The sequence below is a fragment of the Malus sylvestris genome, chromosome 10, assembly GCF_916048215.2.
Source record: "Malus sylvestris chromosome 10, drMalSylv7.2, whole genome shotgun sequence".
Taxonomy (NCBI): Eukaryota; Viridiplantae; Streptophyta; class Magnoliopsida; order Rosales; family Rosaceae; genus Malus; species Malus sylvestris.
Genome location: NC_062269.1, coordinates 22,379,232 through 22,401,290, shown reverse-complemented (window position 1 = coordinate 22,401,290; position 22,059 = coordinate 22,379,232). Strand labels below are relative to the sequence as shown.

Here is a 22,059-nt window from a genome sequence, read left to right as displayed (position 1 = left end):
TAAGGGTACCACAGATTTGGGCTTGTTCTATCCCTACGGATCCTCAAGTGATGCTGCACCTTTTATCTCGAATCGATTCTCACCTTATTGGTTATGTCGACTCAGGATACTTATCTGATCCGCATAAGGCGCGCTCTCAAACGGGTTATGCCTTTACCGTTTGAGGCACCGCATTCTCTTGGAGGTTAACTAAACAGACCTTAGTTGCCACTTCGTCTAACCATGTTGAAATTCTCGCCCTATAATGGTTGAGAGTAGTTGTAGGCCATATTCAAGGCTCCTGCAACCTTTACCCCGTCGGTGACATTCCGGCGACGATCTATAACGACAACGCATCATGCATCGAACAACTCAATAAGGGTTACATCAAATGAGACGACACTAAGCACATTGCACCAAATTTTTTCTTCTCACATCAACAACAAGAGTATCAAAAGATTGAAGTCATGCAAATCCATTCATAAGACAATTTGGCCGACCTCTTCACCAAATTACTACCGAATGTGACGTTTCAGAAGCTTGTTCAAGCAATTGGTATGCCTAAACTTTTTGAGTTGTAACATTGTTAGTTCTCTTTGGAATTATGTCAAACTCAAGGGGAGTATCTTGAAGTATACTTGCTTGATCTTAATGTACTCTTTTTCTTACGATTAAGAGCATTTTTTCCATTGGGTTTTTGCTACCTAACAAGGTTTTGATGAGGCACCCACCTTGGGTTGATCATATCCTTAATGACGTCCCGTAGACATTTCATTTGACTTTGTATTTCTCACGCATTTTTCCTTAGCCAATGGGTTTTGTCCCTACTCGGGTTTACCATAGTCATTGGGTTTTTTGTGAGACTTAGTTCCACATGCAAGTTCCTACTGTACTTTGAGACTAGCGTGTTCCCAGAATCAATGTCGACGAGTTGGCTTTCTCAACTCTACATGATGCCAAATCTACTTGAGTATTTACACACTCAAGGGGGAGTGTTATAAACTTCTTATTTAAGTGTGATTGTGTAAATCCTAGATTAGATTTGATTCTAGTTATTATTCTCTATTAGGACTTGTATTCCTTTGAGGAGAATGATTTCTTCCTTCCCTAATTACTATAAATAAGGGCACTGCGTAGGGGAAATAACACATTCTCTACACAACCCATCAAACACATCTCTCTCTATATTTTCTTTGTGCCGCCGACCCCTTCTCCTTGTCAGTTTAATATAGGCCACAACAAAATAATGATTGTAGCCTAACTTTTTGTTTTCGGTAATTTTTTTTTGAAAATAAAATTTATTTGGATTATCCTAATTTATTTTTATGAACATTTTAATCTAAAAATATTTAAATTCTGATAAGTAATTAAAAATTATACAAATACATAGATATTTATAAAGTTTTAACTTAAATTTGATTTAAATAATTTTCTTAAATTATTTTAAACGTTAGATTTAATTTTGAGCCTTCAAATCCTTTTTTTTTTTACTATTACATTTGATCTCATCACACCATCAGTCATGTTGTAACATTGCACGACAACCTTGATTCAATTAATCAAGAAAATGACACTGGACCAAACAGCGCTCAACCCCTTTATATGATTGTTTGACTTCAAGTTCGATTCACTCCAATATGAGAAAAGGAATTATAGGGAAATCAAAATTGAATAAAGGTTAAGACCTTAAATTATGATATTTTAATTGAAAATTTAATTTAACAATGGTATCTAAACTACATATTAATAGAATTCTTTTTGTCAATCAAAATATGATGAAAAAACTATTTAGTCTTCTATCACACCGAAAAAGGTAAGAGCAGTAACGTAATTTTACAAAATAAAATTTTACTGTTTTTTGTATAAGCCTCATCTATAGGTGATTTTAATATCTCTAATTTAAAAAAAGGGCAAAAGACTGTTTACTACCCTTATGTTTCGTGGTTTTCAACATTTAGTACATCAAGTTTTTTTCGTCCCAGAGTCATACCTAAAGTGTAAATTTTGGAACAGTCTCATACATCCGTTAGTCAAACTGTTAAGTCTGCCGTTAACAGTGACGTGGCGCCCATGTGGACAATGACTGGGCGCCACGTGTCATCTACGTGGAAATTTAAAAAAATAATAAATATATAATTATAAAATAATAAATAAATAAATTTAAAAAAAAAAAACGTTTTTTTTTTCTTCTTCCTTTTTTTTTTCTTCTTCCTCCTTCCTTTTCCTTCTTCTTCCTCTGAATCTGGGTAGCAGATTCGTTTTTTTTTTTTTTCTTTCTTTCTTCTTCCTCCTTCCTTCTCCTTCTCCTTCTCCTTCTTCCGAATCTGCCCATTTTTTCTTCTTCTTCCTCCTTCTTCCTTCTCCTTCTTCTTCTTCTTCTTCGAATCTGCCCAGTTTTTTTTTTTCTTCTTCTTCCTCCTTCCTTCTCCTTCTTCTTCTTCTTCTTCTTCCTTCTTCTTCCTCCTTCTTCCTTCTCCTTCTTCTTCATCTTCTTCGAATCTGCCCAGTTTTTTTTTTCTTCTTCCTCCTTTCTTCTCCTTCTTCTTCTTCTTCTTCTTTGAATCTGCCCAGTTTTTTTTTTCTTCTTCCTCCTTCCTTCTCCTTCTTCTTCTTCTTCCTTCTTCTTCCTCTTCTTCGAATCTACCCAGTTTTTTTTTCTTCTTCCTCCTTCCTTCTCCTTCTTCTTCTTCTTCCTTCTTCTTCCTCCTTCCTTCTTCCTTCTCCTTCTTCTTCTTCTTCTTCTTCTTCAAATCTACCCAGTTTTTTTTTTTCTTCCTCCTTCCTTCTCCTTCTTCTTCTTCCTTCTTCTTCCTCTTCGAATCTGTCCAGTTTTTTTTTTTCTTCTTCCTCCTTCCTTCTTCTTCTCCTTCTTCTTCGAATCTGCCCAGTTTTTTTCCTTTTTTTTTTCTTTTCTTCTTCCTCCTTCTTCCTTCTTCCTTCTTCCTTCTCCTTCTTCTCTTCTTTCTTCTTCCGAATCTGCCTAGATTCGGTTTTTTTAAATTTTATTTTAATTTTATAATATATATATATATATATATTATTTTATAAAATTTTTTATATAAATTTCCACGTGATGACACGTGGCGCCAGTTGCAGTTGCCGGGCCTTTGGCTCTCTCCCTTTCAAAATCTCATTTGCACAGTTGCAGTTGCACTATCACTCTCATTGTTCCCTCTTCGCTCCGAGTCGCAGTCGAGCACCGACTTCCAGTTCCGATGACGTCGCCGCTCGTTGACAAAGAGTATTTCAACGAAATCGACAAGGCTCGCCGCCATCTCCGCGCTCTCGTTTACAGCAGAAGCTGCGCTCCGATCATGCTCCGCTTGTCGTATGCTCTCTCTCTCTTATGTTTTTTTTTCCCGAGAAAATTTTCGATGAATGAAAAATCCGATTCGGTTGCTTGCATTTTCTCAGTAGCCAACATAACTAGTGCTCGGTGTTTCATACTTACAGAATGGCCTTTGATTTCTCTTTGTAAATGAAGTGTTTGCATGTCATTGTTTGTATCGATTTTGTTAGAGTTATGGTGATTGATTGTTTTTGGAGGCGTGAATTTGTAGGTGGCACGATGCTGGGACCTACGATGCCAAGACGAAAACGGGTGGGCCGAATGGGTCGATTCGTAACGAGGAAGAGTACTCTCATGGTTCCAACAATGGCTTGAAGAAGGCTATTGATTTTTGCGGTATGTTCGTTTCTGTTGTTCCGTATCGTCAATCTTTATTCGATTTACGAAACTTGATCAGTTGATCTTATGGTTGGAAAAGACCAGTGATTAATTTAAGCAACATTCAATTCTGTATACGAGAATCGAGATGATTGTAAGTTTTTTTTTTTTTTTTGGTGTCATATGACATGCTATGCAAGCTTAATTGATTCATTGGTTGTTTCTGTGAGTTTATCGGTGATACTGAATGTGCATCTATGTTACAATTGGTCTTTGTTTGCAATTCAGACAGCAAAAGTCCTTAATGCCAAGCATTTAACATGTTTAGATGGTTTCACTGTCTTGTATATGTAACTGAGAAGACAATGTGCTTACTTGAGCGAGCTTCAATTCTGATTTTCTAAATGAAACTGATAAGGGAACTATAACGAAACCATACGTAAGCAATTATGTATTGAAGTTGTCATTATGTATCATATTATGTTGTCTCCAAGGTGCTTTACATGTTTCAGTATTTGTGTAATAATAGTGCCATCCTTTTGGCCATTATACAAGATTGTATGATCACTAATTCAACAAAGAGTACCTACTATTAATGCTTTTGAGAGTCATGCTTTTGAGTTAGATATACAATGTAGGGTGTTTTGACGGGTGCTTCTTTTTTATATCAGAGGAAGTGAAGTCTAAGCATCCAAGGATTACATATGCAGACCTATACCAGGTGATTATAGTTCTGAATGATTTACTCAGCCTGTTATATAATTTTAGCTCATCAAATTATTTGCAAATGAAGAGCTTGTACAAAGATCATCACAGTTTTTCCTAAAAAATATGTGGGAGATAGCATGGATTCTTTTATGAAGATAGCAACTAAGGGGCACTCTTACTTGTATTTTCAGCTTGCAGGTGTTGTTGCTTGCAGTTGAGGTCACTGGAGGCCCCGCCATTGATATTTCTCCAGGCAGGAAGGTGTGTTGCAGCCAGTGATCGCTTATTTCAAGAAACATGGCTAGTTTCCTTATCACTGTTGTGAAGTTTTCTTCTGCTTTTTTCTACTTGTTCTTAGGATTCTAAAATTTCTCCTAAGGAAGGACAACTTCCAGATGCTAAACGAGGTTTATTCCAATACCTAAGATATCTTCTTCAAGTTTTATATTTCCCTATTTTAATATTTCTCATAAGCTAGCTTTTTCGTTGGGTTTTAATTCATATATGTTATGCATTTCAATATCAGAGATTTAGAACATTTTTGTTTAGACTAGATTAAAAGTTCTCTAATAACATCTCTGTTATATTTTTGCATTGCTGTTTGCTTTCTCGAGTGCAAGATAATGGAGAACACTATTTCAAGCATTTTATCTTGTAATCCATTGTTTTATTCTAATTTCTACTGTTTTATATACATAGAATAAGTTTCCATGCAATATAATTTGCAATTGGAGCTTGATGGCATGAGTTTAACAGTGAGGTTATCTTTACTGTATTTCAAGTGTGAGTTAAATTTGATGCCTGTGGAGAGTACTTCTTCCAGTACAGTGGTACTGGTAACATAGTTTGCTTGTATGGAAGAGAGATTTATTATCCTAGAGTTTTCTTGTTCAATTTTGTTACTTCTATAAATGTTTTGCTGTTAGTTTATAAGAGTCAGAGATACTTGTTAAGCAACTTTGTATCCATGTCAGGATGTGGAACATGGTACGTCTTCAATTTGTAGTTCTTGGTATTGGTTACAAGCTCTTTATGCAAATAGTTCTAGTCATTAGCATGCACAGGCTTCCTATAGAACTCTTCAAAGCCACAGTAGCAACCGAGGCTTCCAACTTTTATTTTGAATATTACTCATTTTTGGTTGCCACATCACTATTATATTCTAAGTTGAGATTTGGGATTGTTTCTTGGTTTGCACGGTGGGATTGCTCTCTTATTCCATGGCATTGCCATAAGCTAATAACTCAACCCACTTCTCCCCATCTCCTAGGTTTCTTAATGTAGTTAGAATTCTGGAGATTTATGACAAGTTGTCATGCTTGCTTGTGTATCAAGTTTTTGTTGTTCATTAGTAGAAATTTAATTTCTTGTCGGTGTCTTTTGTCTTTTGATAATGGGTGCACCACATTTGAGGGAAAAGTTCTATAGAATGATGGGGCTGTCTGACAAGGATATTGTTGCAGTATCTGGGGGTCATACACTGGTAATTCTTCCTCCTTGTTTGTATCTATAAATGCTCTTCTTTGTTATTAGTTAAACATGTTTACTCTCATCTTATAGGGAAGGCACATTCAAACAGATCTGGTTTTGATGGTCCTTGGACTAAGGAACCTCTGCAGTTTGATAACTCATACTTTGTGTAAGACTTGAAAAATTGGTGAAAATTTACCATTTTATGTCATTATGTTTGCATGTGATTATGAACATTTGTTGCTACTCATTGTTGATAGTGAACTATTGAACGAATCAGAGGGGTTGTTGAAACTTCCTACAGATGCAGCTTTAGTAGAGGATCCTGAGTTCCGTAAATATGTCGATCTGTATATAAAGGTAATTTGGGTTCGGGCTTGTTTCAGTCCTATTTTGCTGGTAAACAGTGTTGGGTTGTTTATCACTGCTAGTGCTAGATTATATATGCAGACCTACTTTGTTTGTTTAGAGCTACTTTAATATTGTCGATTGGCAGTAATTTTAACAAATATCAAATGTGGCTCACCAATATTCTGGTGGTGCGTGATCTGGTCAACCCTGACCTGCCAACCACTCGGAAATTGCTAGATTTGGATTGAGCCATTTATAAGATGTTTTACTTCTTAGTTCTAATAAGGCCTTGTAAGTTTTAAGCAATCCAATAAAAAAAAGGTTCGGTCTGGATTGAAAATGGAGTTTACTCAAGTAAACTATCTCTCCTTTTCTTCAATTTGGGCTAGCATATTATCTGAATTGATATTAACCGATACTGGGTTAAACCAGGTTCATTGTCCCTAAATATGCAGTAACAGAACACCTCTTCTGGGACCATTGCCACTTAAAAGCTGAGGCTAATTTGGTTAATTTTTACATTTGTCATGGTTCTTCGATAGGACCCATTTGCAGCAGATACTGAACCCCAATTTCGTGTTTGGTTGAATTGACTGAACTTTGTTAGACCAAGTTACTTAGCTAGGGATGGGCATGCGTGAGTTCCGGGCCCTGCACCAGCTGGGGTGCCTGTCCCGCTGTGCATATATATTTTTATATCATTATTGAATGTTACATTTTTATTAAGTTAGATGATTTATCTGATTATTTTAAATTATTAGGTTTAACATCTAATTACAGTAATTATTGTGTCAAAATTCAGTGTTTGTACGATTATCTGTGATTAACATTTAGACTAATATTTGATATTTAGTAAGACTTGTTTGAATTTAGGACGTTTAGCCAATACAGAAAAAATATATATAAGGTGGCGGGACGGAACATCTGAGGGTGGGGATCAAAACACCCCATGAGGTGCGGATGGGGCTGATGAATTTTAAGGGGAAGTTTGGGATGATGAGTGGCATCCCGACCCAGTTATCTCTTGTGCCCATCCCTATGTTTGGCTTTGATGTTTTTATTTTTTTATTTTTAAGGGGAGGGGAAGGGTTTGAAACTATTCCAATAATGTAGGGGAGGGGGAGTTCCGAAATCAGGATGCATGGGTGGAAACACCCTATCCACTAAGTTATTGGACCACATAAAATCAAATATGTATAAAATTAGGATTTTTTTAGATATCTATAAAATTAGCTATTGTTGCGAGTTTATTTATGCTTTTTTATTTGACATTCCTTTTCTTACTTTTGTTAAATTTGGCTCATGACAGGATGAGGAAGCATTTTGAAGAGATTATGCTGGATCGCATAAGAAACTTTCGGAACTCGGGTTTACTCCAAACCCCACTTCCTCTAAGGCAAGTGCTAAGGAAAGCACCGTACTGGCACAAGAAGCGGTAGGAGTTGCTGTTGCCGCTGTTGTTGTGAGCTTAGGCTACTTGTATGAAGCTCACAAAAGAGCCAAGTAGAGTCGTAGAAGTCGTATACTTGCTTAACTGATTACCTCGATCTTCTTTATTCTTTCCGGCTGGAGATTTCATTGATCCCGTATGAATAATTGCCACAAGCCTTTGCAGCTTAGTAGCTCGATTGGGTAGTAGAAAGATATAAGTAAACTTTATATTCATTTCGAAGAAGATAGTGACATGAACACTTACCACTGCTCTTTTATCGACTCTCTTGAAACCTTTACTTTGGTACTCGAATGCGTGACGTCCTATAAAGGGGCTTCTTGTTTCGTTTGCGTGTAAGTTGGCTGGTTTTGTTATTCCCAATAGATTGCTTAGTCCACCGTACTCTAGTTATACTTGAGATTTTCTCGGTACGATATCCGTTCATTCACATGATTTGATTATTTGAAGGATAGATTCCTCGTTTAGAGCCTTATATTTTAGGTTTTAAGTGCAAATGTGATACTTAAAACCTAAAATTTAAATAATTAACCAATTCAAGACTAAAGGGTTGAATTTTAAGCTCTAACAGGTAATTTTACGCTCTGAATAACCACCTCAATAAAAAAAAAGCATTAAGGTTGAACAATTTAGAAAAAAAAGGTGAAGATTTATCAGAGAACAAACGTTCTATTTAGAACGTTAAGAAATGTACTATCTTTTTAGATCATCGTCGTGATAGCTTTGGTGACCAAAAATTAGTCCTATGACAGCCTTCGTGTCACATTGAATTCCGTGTGAAATTAAAAAGAAAAAAAAAACATCGTCTAATATGAGAAAGGATACCGAATACGCTAGGGAAGTTAATAATAGGATTAGGCCTAATTTTGTGAAGGGTAGAGGTTTATCCAAATGCACCATGGTCCATGCACTGCATGTGGGTCATTGAAAAAATAGACCGTGCCCTAAGTTCCAGAGATGCCCCCACATGGGAAGGGGCAGCCGGCCAAAAGAGGTAGGTAAAGCTCAAAGGACAGCCCTCCACCTCAATACCTAAGCACATGCCATTCACGTGTTGATGTGCTGGCTCTCACCTTACAAATACAATTGTGATTAAAATTTCCGATCTGGGGTTACATACATCCATACCCTCCTAAAGTTCCCTTAACCAAATTGCCTAATTGCTTTGATTAGTTTTGATTCTCTTGCCACGTTTCTTGTTGCTCCCTTTCTTTGCATTGTCCATGTGCCAATGTGGGTGTTTTGTAGGAAAAACTGGCTGCAGATAGAAACCATGTAGCTAATCACTGGTGTCAACACACAACCTAAAAGATTGCAATCATTGCGTTCAAGTTAGTAAAGAATTTGAGATTTGCTAGATGTGGGGATATATTTAATAATACAAGTCTCTAACAAGTTTTTTTTTTTTTTTTTCAATCAAGCGCCAGCTGATCTTGACTGTTGATGCATTGTGCATTTTACTCTATAAAGAGTAGATTTAGGCTAAGTCGTCATAGTGGCTCAAATTGCGTAATGATAACATATATGCAAGAAGAATGCTGGAGTCTGAGCTGATCCTGAGGGTTAATGCATTATGCATTATGAATTGTACAATATAGTTGGAATTAGTCAACGAGTCCTTGGCCTCAATCGACCTCATCATTACTCTTAGTTCAAAAAATATGGATAAGGTTAATTGTGAGGGGAAGTGATTAAGAGAGTTGTCCTTGTAACTTGTGGGGAAGGAGTGAAAATATTTGTTAAAATCATGCCAAAGTTCAACATCAAGGAGTGAGTGAAAGAAGCCATAAGAAGGAGGAGGAGAGTTGCACTGGGTGCCATAGGACAGTCTGAAAAGGATGACAAAAGGTAGGTGAAATACACGCACAGATAACAAGTGGACCTCTCCCTCCCTCTCTCTCTCTCCCCCCTCTCTTTCGAAAACAACTTGTGCCCATGATCCTTAACTCTCCTCCTACCATCCACTTGAAATACATGATCATGAGAGAGAGAGAGAGAGAGCATGTGAAGTGGTGGGTAAGGTAACAAAAAAAATTTAAATGCAAATCCCCCGGGGGGGGGGGGGGGTGTGGAGATGACAACAAGACGGTGAATCAAAGCTTCGCATCGCTTCCCAAACCCTATCCCTTGTTGCCTAAACTTGCACCACAAGGTTGGAAGGGGAGGGGAAAAGGTGGAGGGTGAACCAAAGGCCACATACACCTACAACCATACTCATTAACCTACTTTTTCTTTCATCATCCTCCCTCCCTTTAACCCCAACTTCCCACCCTTCTAGAAGCCATTCTCTCTCTCTCTCTCTCTCTCTCTCTCATGCATTACCAATAGAATAAACAACCACAACTACCATCTCTGTTCTTATGCACAAGAATAGCCAAATCAGCTAGTGACATCTCTTCCCAAAAACCCACTACAACCAACTTATTAAAATAACCAGGTTCATTACTTTTACAAATCTACCTCACTTCATGATCTTAGTATAAGTCCCATAAATTTTGATCAGTATACAACATTTATTCAGACATGTACTCGACAAAAATTTACAATATCAATTATATACAATCATATGTCTATTTATTTCGTGATATTATTCGTCACAAAATGAAGAGAGATAGGAACACGTAATCGCTTCTATCATGACATTCCATGGAACCAACTCTGAAGCATTCAAGACTTCCAACAGTGAGCAATAAAAACTAGCAGAAGAAAAAGAACCAGAATTTTGCCTTGGGAGGGGTACAAATGAAAAGTGCTGCAGACAAAGACTCTCATGGTCAGTATGAACTACTACACCGTTAATATTCAAATAGTTTCCATCTACATTTGTTATCGTACATGGTGTCTGGTGAACTGGAGTTACATATTTTATCTTAAAAGTTTCAGAAACACACAAATAAAACAGAAATCTCACCGTGTTTTGCCCTAATATATAAATGAAATTGTTATTGGCATTTCAAAAATCTTATTTTGAACTCTAAACTTTCTAAACTTAGAAAAAAAAATACGCTTGTAAGGAGTGTATAATGAAATTTTTGAAATGCTAATAACAGTTTTTTATATAAATACATATATATATGTATATATACCTTACTAAGATTTTGCACTCTAAACTTTCTATACTTAGAAAGAAAAATACGATTGTAAGGAATGTATAATAAAATTTTTAAAATACTAATAATAGTTTTTTATATAAATACATATATATATTTCTTTTACACCTACCTGAAGGTTCGTAGGGCCAACAGTTAATGTCCCTTTAACTTATTATATGCGATTTTGATTCCATAATAATATCATCTAGTGAGAGAGAGAGAGAGAGAGAGGAGAGAGAGCCCACCAGCCACTCCCTCTAACCTGTCTCACCAACTCGCATCTAGAAGCAATTAGGGTCCCTTCTCTCTCTCTCTTTCTCTCCCTCCTCTTTTTTCTCTCACTTCTTTTTCTCTTTAGTCAAAAGGCTATAAAATCATACGCCAAGTCCTCACAAGGGCCGGCCTTTCTGTTGCAGCAAATGCAAATACAAAAAAACAAGGCCTTCCATTTTTTTCCACCACCACCAGCACTTCATCTGTGTCTAAAACCAAAAAACCAGACATAAACAACAACAAAGGCAACGGCTTTTCTAGCTGCAACTAATTATTCTTCTTAAAGCTTTCAAGTTTTTCCATATTTTTTTTAAATGGGAAGATCTCCTTGCTGTGAGAAGGCTCACACCAACAAAGGAGCTTGGACCAAGGAAGAAGACGACCGCCTCATTGCCTACATCAGAGCTCACGGCGAGGGTTGCTGGCGGTCACTGCCCAAGGCGGCGGGCCTCCTCCGATGCGGGAAGAGCTGCAGGCTGCGGTGGATCAACTACCTTAGACCTGATCTCAAGCGTGGCAATTTCACTGAAGAAGAAGATGAGCTCATCATCAAACTCCATAGCCTCCTCGGAAACAAGTAAGCGCAACTAATTCATTTATCTCTTCGTGCATACCCTGTTTTAAAAACAAAGTGTTTGCGAGTTTAGACGAGAATAATACTATGATGGGTAAACTCATGCGAAGTCCTCGTGTAATAAAAACAGTGTTTAAAAACATTTGAAAATTGTGTTATATGTTTTTGGCTTCTTTAAGATTAATGGGTTTTGTTTGGATTATGTTTTCAGATGGTCTTTGATAGCTGGAAGGCTGCCTGGAAGAACAGACAATGAGATAAAGAACTACTGGAACACCCACATAAGAAGGAAGCTTTTGACCAGAGGGATTGACCCCACAACTCACAGGCCACTCAACGAGACACCTCAGGAATCTGCAACCACAATTTCTTTTGCTGCCGCTTCTGCAAATATCAAAGAAGAAGATAAAAAAATCTCCATAACCAATGGGCTTGTTTGCAAAGATTCAAAAAACCCAGTTCAGGAAAGGTGCCCTGACTTGAATCTTGACCTTCAAATCAGCCCTCCCTGCCAGCCTCAGCAACCCAGTGACGGTTTGAAGAGTGGAGGGCGGGGACTCTGCTTTTCTTGCAGTTTGGGGCTTCAAGATGCAAAGAACTGCAGCTGTGGGAGGGATGCTATTGGTGGCGCCACCAGTGGCACCACCAATATTGGTTATGATTTCTTGGGGTTGAAAAATGGGGTCTTGGATTACAGAAGCTTGGAGATGAAATGAGGTTAATTAATGAGTCATGAAAAATTAAAAAATTGTAAGATGTAGTTGGAATGAGAGTGGAGAGAAATGAGAGAAAGAGATTGCTTTTGCTAATTATCCCATCAAAGCTCTCTACTTTTTTCTCTAATTTTTATGACGGTTAGTGCATATTTTAGTATAATACCAGTACAGAGCTGATTGATGATGAATGTCTATGATCATATTTACTAGAATGTGAGTTATTTTTCTGTTTATTGTTTTAGAAAAAAATTTGAGCCATGTTATTTCCCTTTCTTTTTCTATTTAAAAGGACAAATTGGGATTTGTCAGATTCATACCAGATCTTCAAAAGGGTTTAATGCCATGTTATGGTGGTTGTTGCTACTAGCAACTTTAAGTAAGAGTGTGATGCTATTAACATACCTTTTTTTTTTTTATTTCTTGCATACTTTTGTTCATTGATTTTTTTTTTTAATTTATTCTATTTAAATATTGAAAATTAAAAAAGGTGTGCAAGAGATAAAATATGTGTGTGGATGGCACTAACTTATTTTTTTATTGGGATCTTTGTATACCCAAAGATAGGGAAATGGTTTTTGAGATTTTTGTGTATTTCTCTTCCAAACTCAAAATAATGACACTTCTTTGTCTTTCAACTAAGAGCAATATTGTTGTTTCTTTTTTTAATTTTGACAAAAATGATATTTTAAACTAGGAGAAATTAGGTTCTCATCCTTCGTTTTGCTACTCCATTGATTAAAATCATATTCCTTTTCAAATTTTGATCAAGGTCCTTGGGTATTGATAACATCATTAATTATTTCAATAAAAAATATTTTTTTTATTTCTAAATATATTCATTTAATGTTAAAAATGTTACAATCAGTATATTTATATTTATGACTAAATTTTTTTATCATATATTTTTAGTTTTAGTTTGTACCCATTTTTAATTTGTAATTCTTTTTTAACTTGTACCAATTTTCTTTTCAGTTTTAATTTGTACCCATATATTTTTTTGTATTTGTACTTTTTATTTTGATAAATGTACCCATGCTAATTATATGTACCCATTCATATAAAACTTTTTAATCTTAAAATGTACTCATTCTTAAATATACCAATTTGTTATATGTAAAATGTACCCTTTTTTATATAAAATCTATTCAATTTTTTTCTAATCCATTTTTAAACTTATATGGGTACATTCTTTTTTCTTTGATTTTAAAATGTATCCATGTCAAGTTTAATCGAAGAAATTTACTAATGTTATTAAGCCTAATATCTTTTTTATTGTAATTTTGAAGAATGTATCCATGTTTTGATACAAATTTTTTTGGTTAATTTTGACGAATGTACCCATGTTTGTATACACACACACAATAGTATATTTATATTTTAATATTTTTAATCCTCAAATTATGGTTTTTTATTTATTTAAAATTTCATTTATATAAACAACTAAAATTTCTAATTTTTTATTTAAAAAATATAGTAACGTACATAGAAATAAATTATCACATTAATTTTAGAGACCTTGATCAAAAATTAAAAACCAATAAGGTTTCAATCAAATAATATTCATAATTAAGGACCGCATCCAAAATCTTTCTTTAAACTATTTTGATATAAGAGAAAGATAATTTAAACTTGAAAAATAAGATATCAAGCACGCTAAATTGACTTAACTTATATCTTCGAAACTATAATGATTTTGCTTCAAGACTTGAACATGATAGTGTAGTCAATCCTTACCCTCCTTGTTGGAGATATTCAAAAAAGCATAGTTTCTTTTTTATTAATTTCTATAAACAATTGTTTTTAAATATCCAGTCATCTATGAAATCACCAATCCATTATTGAGATTTGATATTTGAACCAGTTGTTAGATTCTTTATTGGGTTGGGGGGTTTGTCTCTTTGTTGAAGAAGGGGATTGAATTATCATTTGGGAGGAGATGGATAAGCTCTGAGAGGAGGAGAAATAAGAGAGATAGGGAGTGGTGGGTAACCTATCACTTCTTTAGTTAAAAGCCCAGGAAACTATTTAAAAAGCGTGAAGGGAACTAACAACTGTGCGTAGTATCCCCATATCTCTACCACCAACTTCCCAATTAGTCTCAAAGCCCCACCTTCAAATTATCAAAAACCCTTGAGGACCCAACCTACCATACCATTTTTCACAAATATGAAAAACCATAGGTACAACCATCATGGGACGGTCTACTAGTTGGAGACGAATTCTAAGTTCGTATTTCACACGGCATGTCTTGTGTTCGATTCTTGATGGTTAATCACACGTTGGTAACTATGAGAGGCTGAAATACCTCTATGAGTCTTTCTGGCCTCCAAAAGAGTGAACTATCGTGACGAAGCCATCAGCTCGTCCCGTTTTTTTTCCAAAAAACAAAAAAATAAAAAAAAGAAAGAGAGAGAACCCATACCTATATATCCCCCTCTTGTTAATTTGATTATTTTCTCATTCATGACACCACATTCTCTCTAGCGAAATTCATTAATACTACAATTCTCAGAAAATCTACTCTATTTTTTAGGGTAACGAGCTATGTCATGTAAAGAAAGAGAAAAAAAACGCATAATTGTATACAACTGGTGACACTCAAAACTTTCTTATTTCGTTTAAAATTTAAACCAAATCAAATTACTTTGCAAGGGTACTTCATTCTACAAAGAATGAAAAGTTTGGGATTTAAGGGATATTCATTATTGGAGAGAATCATTGTAGTATGCATACTAGTTATCTTTCTAATTTAGAAGTTTTACAATAACCACTTACCTAAACCCTATACATCCCACCATATTTTTTAAGGAATACTAATGAAAAGGGCTTGAAAACTTAACGATAAGGACAAAATTAAGGGTAAAGTAAATAGTAACATGATTGACTTTTTAATGTAAAAATGTGGTTTTTCGTTAAAGTGAATAGTACCAGGAGTTTTTCGTTATGGAGAATTTGACCGTTAGTGGTAAAGTAATTCACTTCAACAGCCATGCCAGGAGCTTGACTCTCGTCTTCTATTTCACAATCAAATCGAAAACTCTTTTCACGAGTTTATTTTTCCTTGGGTGCAAGTTGTTTACTAGAAATGTATAATGTACATATTACCATAAATTATGGTACATAATTTTGTTAGGCCTTAGACTTTCTCATGAGAATTAATAGTCCAGTGATGCAGTATGTACCGTAGCATGTTTGGCAAGCAAACTTTCGTTAATATAATTGATTACAGGTTGGTGCTACCAGCATCAGCTACCTCCATTTATATATATGGATGAGATGATAAATAAGCAATATGGAATAATTTGGTTGAATTATGAAACAAGAAGTCGGTTATTATACATTTTAAAATGGATAAATTACATAGTAACCCCTCAGGTTTGAGGTTTATTACAACCCCATACAACATTTTAAAAACATTTCACTTTCATACCTCACGTACTATTTTATTTCAAAATAATACATCTGTTACATTTTCCATTCATTGATCTGTTAAGCACTGACGTGGCTACCAAATGTGTGCCATGTGGCAATTTTTTTTAATTTAAAAAAAAAACATAAATCTTCAACAACAAAAAAAACTTAGAAAACCCAGATCCCATCACCCCACCCCTTCCCCCACCCCCCCCCCCCCCCCGCCCGCCGAAACCCCATCCCCTTCATCATATTCCCCATTCGTCATCCCTCCTTGTAACCCAAATCCAAAACCACTCCCACCCATCCTCCACATCCTCCTCCACACCCATCATCCACCTCCTCCACACACCCATCTTCCCATCTCTACCCCCCAACCCGAGCCCAACCTACAACCTAGAAAAAAGAAAGAAAAAAAAAACTTAGAAAACCCAGATCCCATCACCCCACCCTTTCCCCCCGCCCGCTGAAACCCCATCCCCTTCATCATCTTCCCCATCCGTCATCCCTCCCTACAACTCAAATCCAAAACCACTCCCACCCATCCTCCACATCCTCCTCTGCACCCATCCTCCACCTCCTCCGTGCACCCATCTTCCCACCCCCCCCCCCACCCGAGCCCAACCTGCAACCCAAAAAAAAATTAAAAAATTATTTTTTTGTCACGTGGCACAAATATGGCAGCCATGTCAGCGCTTAACGGATCAATGGATGGAAAATGTAATGGATGTATTATTTTGAAATAAAATAGTACGTGAGGTATGAAAGTAAAATGTTTTAAAGATGTTGTATGAGGTTGTAATAGACTTCAAACTTGAGGGGTTACTATGTAATTTACCCTTTTAAAATTTAATTCATGAATTGAAATCTCTTCTACTAACAAATTGATTAGACTTGAAGAGTCAACTCTTTCCCATTATTTTTTAATTTCTCATTATTTTTCTATGCTAATTAATTAATTAATCAAGTTCAAAGACCTTGAACATGTCCTGGGTTCGATGCTCTAAGCTGATGAGTTTGCTGACTGTGGTCACGGGCATGGTGAAATTTCCCATAGCCTCTTCAGGACCATATAATCGTAGCTTACCACCAGTTGTCCCCTTTTTTCATAAAAAAAAAAAGAAAAGAAAGACCTTTAACATGGAAGAAAGAGGCTTATATAGCTAGATTGTCGATGGAGGTATCACAACAACAACAACCTGTATATATATTAGGTCAGAATTTAAGGGACACCATTGATACTGGCTACCAGAAGATTTGAAGCCCTTATTTGTTGACTTCAGCATGCATTTTTACTTAGCCAGATTGTAAAGGTATACCAGGTTTGATGATTTTGTCAACTCTAACATATACATGTGCACCAATTATTTTTCTTTTGTTTTCAGATAGTCAGGGAGGGAGGCTTGTTTCCATTAATTATTTAATACTTGCACACCTTCATTGGACAAGTAGCACAGTAAGTAATGCATGCCCGGATAGTTGGAACTCAAGATTTTGCATCAAACAGCTCCAGTGTCGAGTGCATGTACTTTTAGCACTAAGTTTACTATTCATGCTCTGATTAGGGAAAGAGAAAATGGGTGGAATATTTGGTCGGATATGTGTTACGTCTTTTCTTTTATAATACTCTCCGATAACTATCAGTTTCAATAATATAATAACTCTGATGAGTTCAATTTCAATGGTTAATAATAATAATATCTACTAGGGAGGGTGTTCATAACTTTATATTCCTTCATTCGAGCTTAGACCATGAAAAATCTAAAGGATGAAATGAAAGCTTACGTTTACTCATTATATATATGATTATATATAATGTGAAAAGTACTTTATGAATTATGCAACAATACACGTTACATGTGAGTTCTTCTCGTTCAAGCATCAAAACTTTTATTATAAGTTTTCTTAAGTTGTAGTTCTCATGCATGCCTCATGAGCTCTTCTTGTTACATGTGAGTTCTTCTCGTTCAAGCATCTCTCATTTAAACTACTTAGTTTTCTTAAGTTGTAGTTCTCATGCGTGCCTCAATCAGAGGTCAATGAGTCTTAGCCACCTTCCAATTTTTATCAACATACATGTACTGGTTGGTATGTTATGTCACTTTGGGGTCCGACTAGAACAAACAAATCTTTATTAATTCATCTAGTAGGTACTATATGGCTCCGTTTTATTGGTTTAGACTTAATCCGTGATCACCTAATTATATAAGTAATTACGAGTAAAATCCTATATAAATTAGTGATTAATAATTGCGTTATGGACATATTACCAACGTAATTATGTTTAGAGATTAGTGCAAAACAAAAAAAGAGGCAGACAAAATACAAAAGCGAAATCTCCCAAAGAAGAAAGATGAACAAAAAACCAATGGCCCCTTAGAAAGGGGGCTACTTTATTTTTTTCTTCTTTTTCAAAGGTGTTAGGTAGAAGCGTAGGAAGGCTGGAAGCTTCCATGAGAATTTTTTTTTTCTTTTCCCTAATTAATTCCGAAGAAAAAAAGTGCTTACCAAAGACTAAATTAAGTTAATGATTAAGTATTGCTTCTCTCTCTATCAATACTTAATAGGGTAATTATTGTTCCACCTTAATTATATATATTGTTTCAAGGGAATTTTAACGAAAAGCACCCGGTACTGTTCACTTTAACGAAAAACCACATTTTTACACTAAAAAGTCAATCCTGATACTATTCACTTTACCCTTTATTTTGTCCTTATCATTAAAACTCAAAGTTTTCAAGCCCTTTTCATTAGTTTTTCATTGTTTCAATGGCTTCAACTTCCACCAACATCATATGCATCACTGACCCTTATAATTATTTTATTTTATTTTTTTAGTGGGTCTTTCTTCTAGATCCTCGGATGTGTTTTACTTAAATACCCTTAGGGTTTCCCAATTATTTAATAATCGCTTTCGACCATATGCTTCTTTTGTTGGAATATGATCATTTTTGTAAGGATTCTAAAGATGTGTTCATCAATTGATTTTTTATTTAAAATTGAATACAAACAGTACATAATGAAAGTTGGTCGTATGATGTACAATAAACAATTAAAATAAACTGACTATAAAATTCTCATAAAGAGAATCCGGAGACGATCCTGGTTGTTTGGTAAAAAGGTATTGTTTCCCAACTCTTATTAGATCAAGCAGTTTTCCAATTTAATGACAAAAATGTGCATGTTATATGAATTATGGTCCTATCATCGGACTCCACATGTGTAAAGAAGTAAACTAATAGTGGTTCACGTTCACATCATATTGCCCTGCACTGCACCCCAAAATAAACCAAGTTTAATCAAACTTTATAAAGAATATAATGGTTGGGAGAACGTGACCACACAAAGGTTGAGCAAGAAATTTATTATGCTAGGTTAGAAGAGTTATCAAGAACTTAACAAATAAAGTGTATTGTATCCTTGCAATTATATATCCGTCATTAGGCAATTGTGAACGTGTGACTGAAAAGGGATGAGCAGTGGGCATCTATAGCGTGTAGGATTTTTCGCCTTTGATAAAAGTGGACCTTTTGAGTAATTCATCGTCCTACTATAACAGGTTGATATCGCTAGGAATGACTTTGAGGTGGGTCGAGTCAATGGGTATAGGACAATTCCATTGGATATACTGGACACCATTACATTTTATTAAATTAAGATACGAGAATTAAGGTACGGGACAACTTTTTTTTTTTTTTTTTTTTTTTTACGTTTATTTACACGTAAGAAATAAAAAAAGTGTAAGTTTTTCATTAGAATCCATAATCAAATACCTAAGGGGACTAATTGATATGATCCCTTTCCATATTTCTCCTAGTTCTAAGTTCTTCGTTTATTTTTAATATCTCTATTAATTAATGAAACCCTCTTTGTCAACTAAAAGATGGTGAAAAGACTACTTAGTCTTCTATCACAAAAAAAAATGATGGGCAATAATTTAATTTCATAGGTCCAAATTTACTTTTTTTATTGAAACCTCACCTACATGTGATGTTAAAATACCTCTAATATTAAAAAAAAACCAAAAACAAAAACCTCTCTCTCTCTCTCTCTCTCTTCTCATTTTCTAAAAAAATGTGTTCATACACACAAAGTGTGTAGGCAAATACTAGTATTTGTTAAGTAAACATACTTTAAGTGATCGAAATAAACAAAAATAAGAAAATCAAGGTGCGGATATCATTTTCAATTTTAGAAACCAGATTTGAATCCCATCAGAATTCTCTTTGTGAAGAATCCTAGGGATTCTCACATCTTATCCGTTCATTGTACATCGTGCGGTCATAATTTATTTTGAATTTATTTATTTAAAATTAAACACATATTGTATTTAACGAAAACTGATTACATGATATAAATGTATAAGATGCTAGGATTCTCTCCTCATCCTTAGCAACCCAATTATGAAAAGGGTATAATTAGTCTAGTTACCAATAACTAATGACAGGCTTGTAAATTAGTGGATGATGAAAGGGCAAATAGAGAGAGAGCAAAGGGTTTCCATGTTGGTTTTTTTTTTCGCTGGGTCTAATTTATTTTATATTTACATTGAAAATTAAAGGAGGGAAAGGGTCTCTGTCCAACACGCTACCAACTCCCCTCGTTTCGGGCAGTAGTTGGCAGCCATCCGACGTAGGCTCATGTGCTCGGTTGCGGCGGTGGGCCCTCCAACCTTTCACTCTGCTTTCTGGGCCCCACGCCTACTCACCCTCAACGACAACGAGTTCACCTAATTAATTATTGAATTATTTTATTATTTGCACTTGTCCTCCCTATAACATGCCTGCTTTTATTATCCTTCTTTTTCATTTCTGTCATTTTCTTCTTAATCTTATTTGTTCTTCCTAACCTATATCCTAACCTAACTTCTTCTTCTTCATTCTCCTAATCATACGTTAATCTTCTAATTAATAATATCTCGCGACAGGACGGTTGTTGGCATTCTAAATTTTTTTTAGTTTACACTCCTCGTAAGTGTATTATTTTTATTAAATGTAAAAAATTAAAATAAAATAATAATTTTAGAATAATAATAACAATTATCTCCCTCGACAAAACAAAGTTAAACTAATGTCTAGAACATATTAAACATGCATGTTCCAAATTTGTTTAAATTCAAATATCATGAATAAACACCAAAAAGCACCCAACTTTCCGTCTACCTTTTTGCATGGCTATGTCCCCTCTTGCAAATCTTAAAAACATGCTAATCTTTTCGAGATTATGAGAAGAATTCATACATGATTATAATTAGTTAATCTTAATTATATTTATAATTATACCCCTGGGACTAGCTAGGAGCTTTTTGCACATTCGAAATGTCAGGCTAGGCAATATGATTAGATTATAATTTGTAAGTGGCTTCTCATCTTTTGAGAATACCATATTAATTTGCGTTCCTAGACTAGGACACATGATAACATCTCGTCATTAGATATGCATTTTTGTTTATAACCTTTGCCTATTACTAATATTTTGTAATTTTTTTAACAAATGATATTGATTATATTAAGAAGATGAGATGAACTTAGCTTCGTAATGGACTAGCAATAATATGGTTCACATTCGTCTTTGACAAAAATCGAATATAAAACCTTTTACTTATAAATGAAGAATAATACTTCTAGACCGTAATACTAAGTGACGCTATTTTGTATTAGTCCCTTTATATTTTTATATTTTAGGGTTGCAAAGTATCAATAATACATTTGGACTTTCGCAAAATCTGACCTCAAGAATTGGGTCAGGACTTCTTCTTAAACTAGATTATTTCAAAGAAGATCTGAGTTTGGATGAGAGAGTCGATCTCTTATTGATAAAGATAAAATTAAAGAACTTAATTCTTCAAGACGTATAGGTTAATGAGAGAGGTAACCATGTCAAGTTCAAGATGCAGGAAATTGGAATCAAGGTAGGAATAATAAGAGTTACTTAAAGATCAACAACAAAATTTGTAATGCACAATTGGTGTCCAACCAGTATAACGAATACTAGTCGGAGAATGAAGTGAGACATTTTTCCGAATCAAGCAAGGAATGAAGCAAAAAAATTTCAACAAATTTAGTTGCGAAGTCGAATTCTTGTCATAAATATACGAGCAAGTGATGCTAATAACTTACAGCGGAGCTATAAGCCCCATAAAAACAGAAAGTGAATCGTTTCTAATATCTCTACATACTCCTTATACACTTTAGCATCAACGTTGCAGAAGAATTTTGTTTACTACGTTTATTATTTTTGTCTTTTTTTGTGACAAATCTAACTAGTGACTCATGGTTCTTGTTGTGGTAATTGTGTAGGGGTTTTCCTTTTTTTGCGAATTTATCTTTGTACAAGAGATTGATCACTGGAGAAATATACTCATTTGG

General features: G+C 35.1%; 1 protein-coding gene and 1 pseudogene across 1 annotated transcript; both read left to right on the top strand.

The window, feature by feature from the left end:
* Window positions 1–3,085: 3,085 nt before the first annotated feature.
* On the top strand, window positions 3,086–7,905 carry LOC126586532 (L-ascorbate peroxidase 3-like; annotated as a pseudogene).
* Window positions 7,906–11,046: 3,141 nt separating this feature from the next.
* Window positions 11,047–12,468, top strand: LOC126586531 (myb-related protein 308-like). Its single transcript, XM_050251388.1, has 2 exons — window positions 11,047–11,567; window positions 11,776–12,468. The coding sequence occupies exons 1-2, from the start codon at window positions 11,305–11,307 to the stop codon at window positions 12,278–12,280; spliced, it is 768 nt and encodes a 255-aa protein (XP_050107345.1). The 5' UTR covers window positions 11,047–11,304; the 3' UTR covers window positions 12,281–12,468.
* The last annotated feature ends 9,591 nt before the right edge of the window (window positions 12,469–22,059 follow it).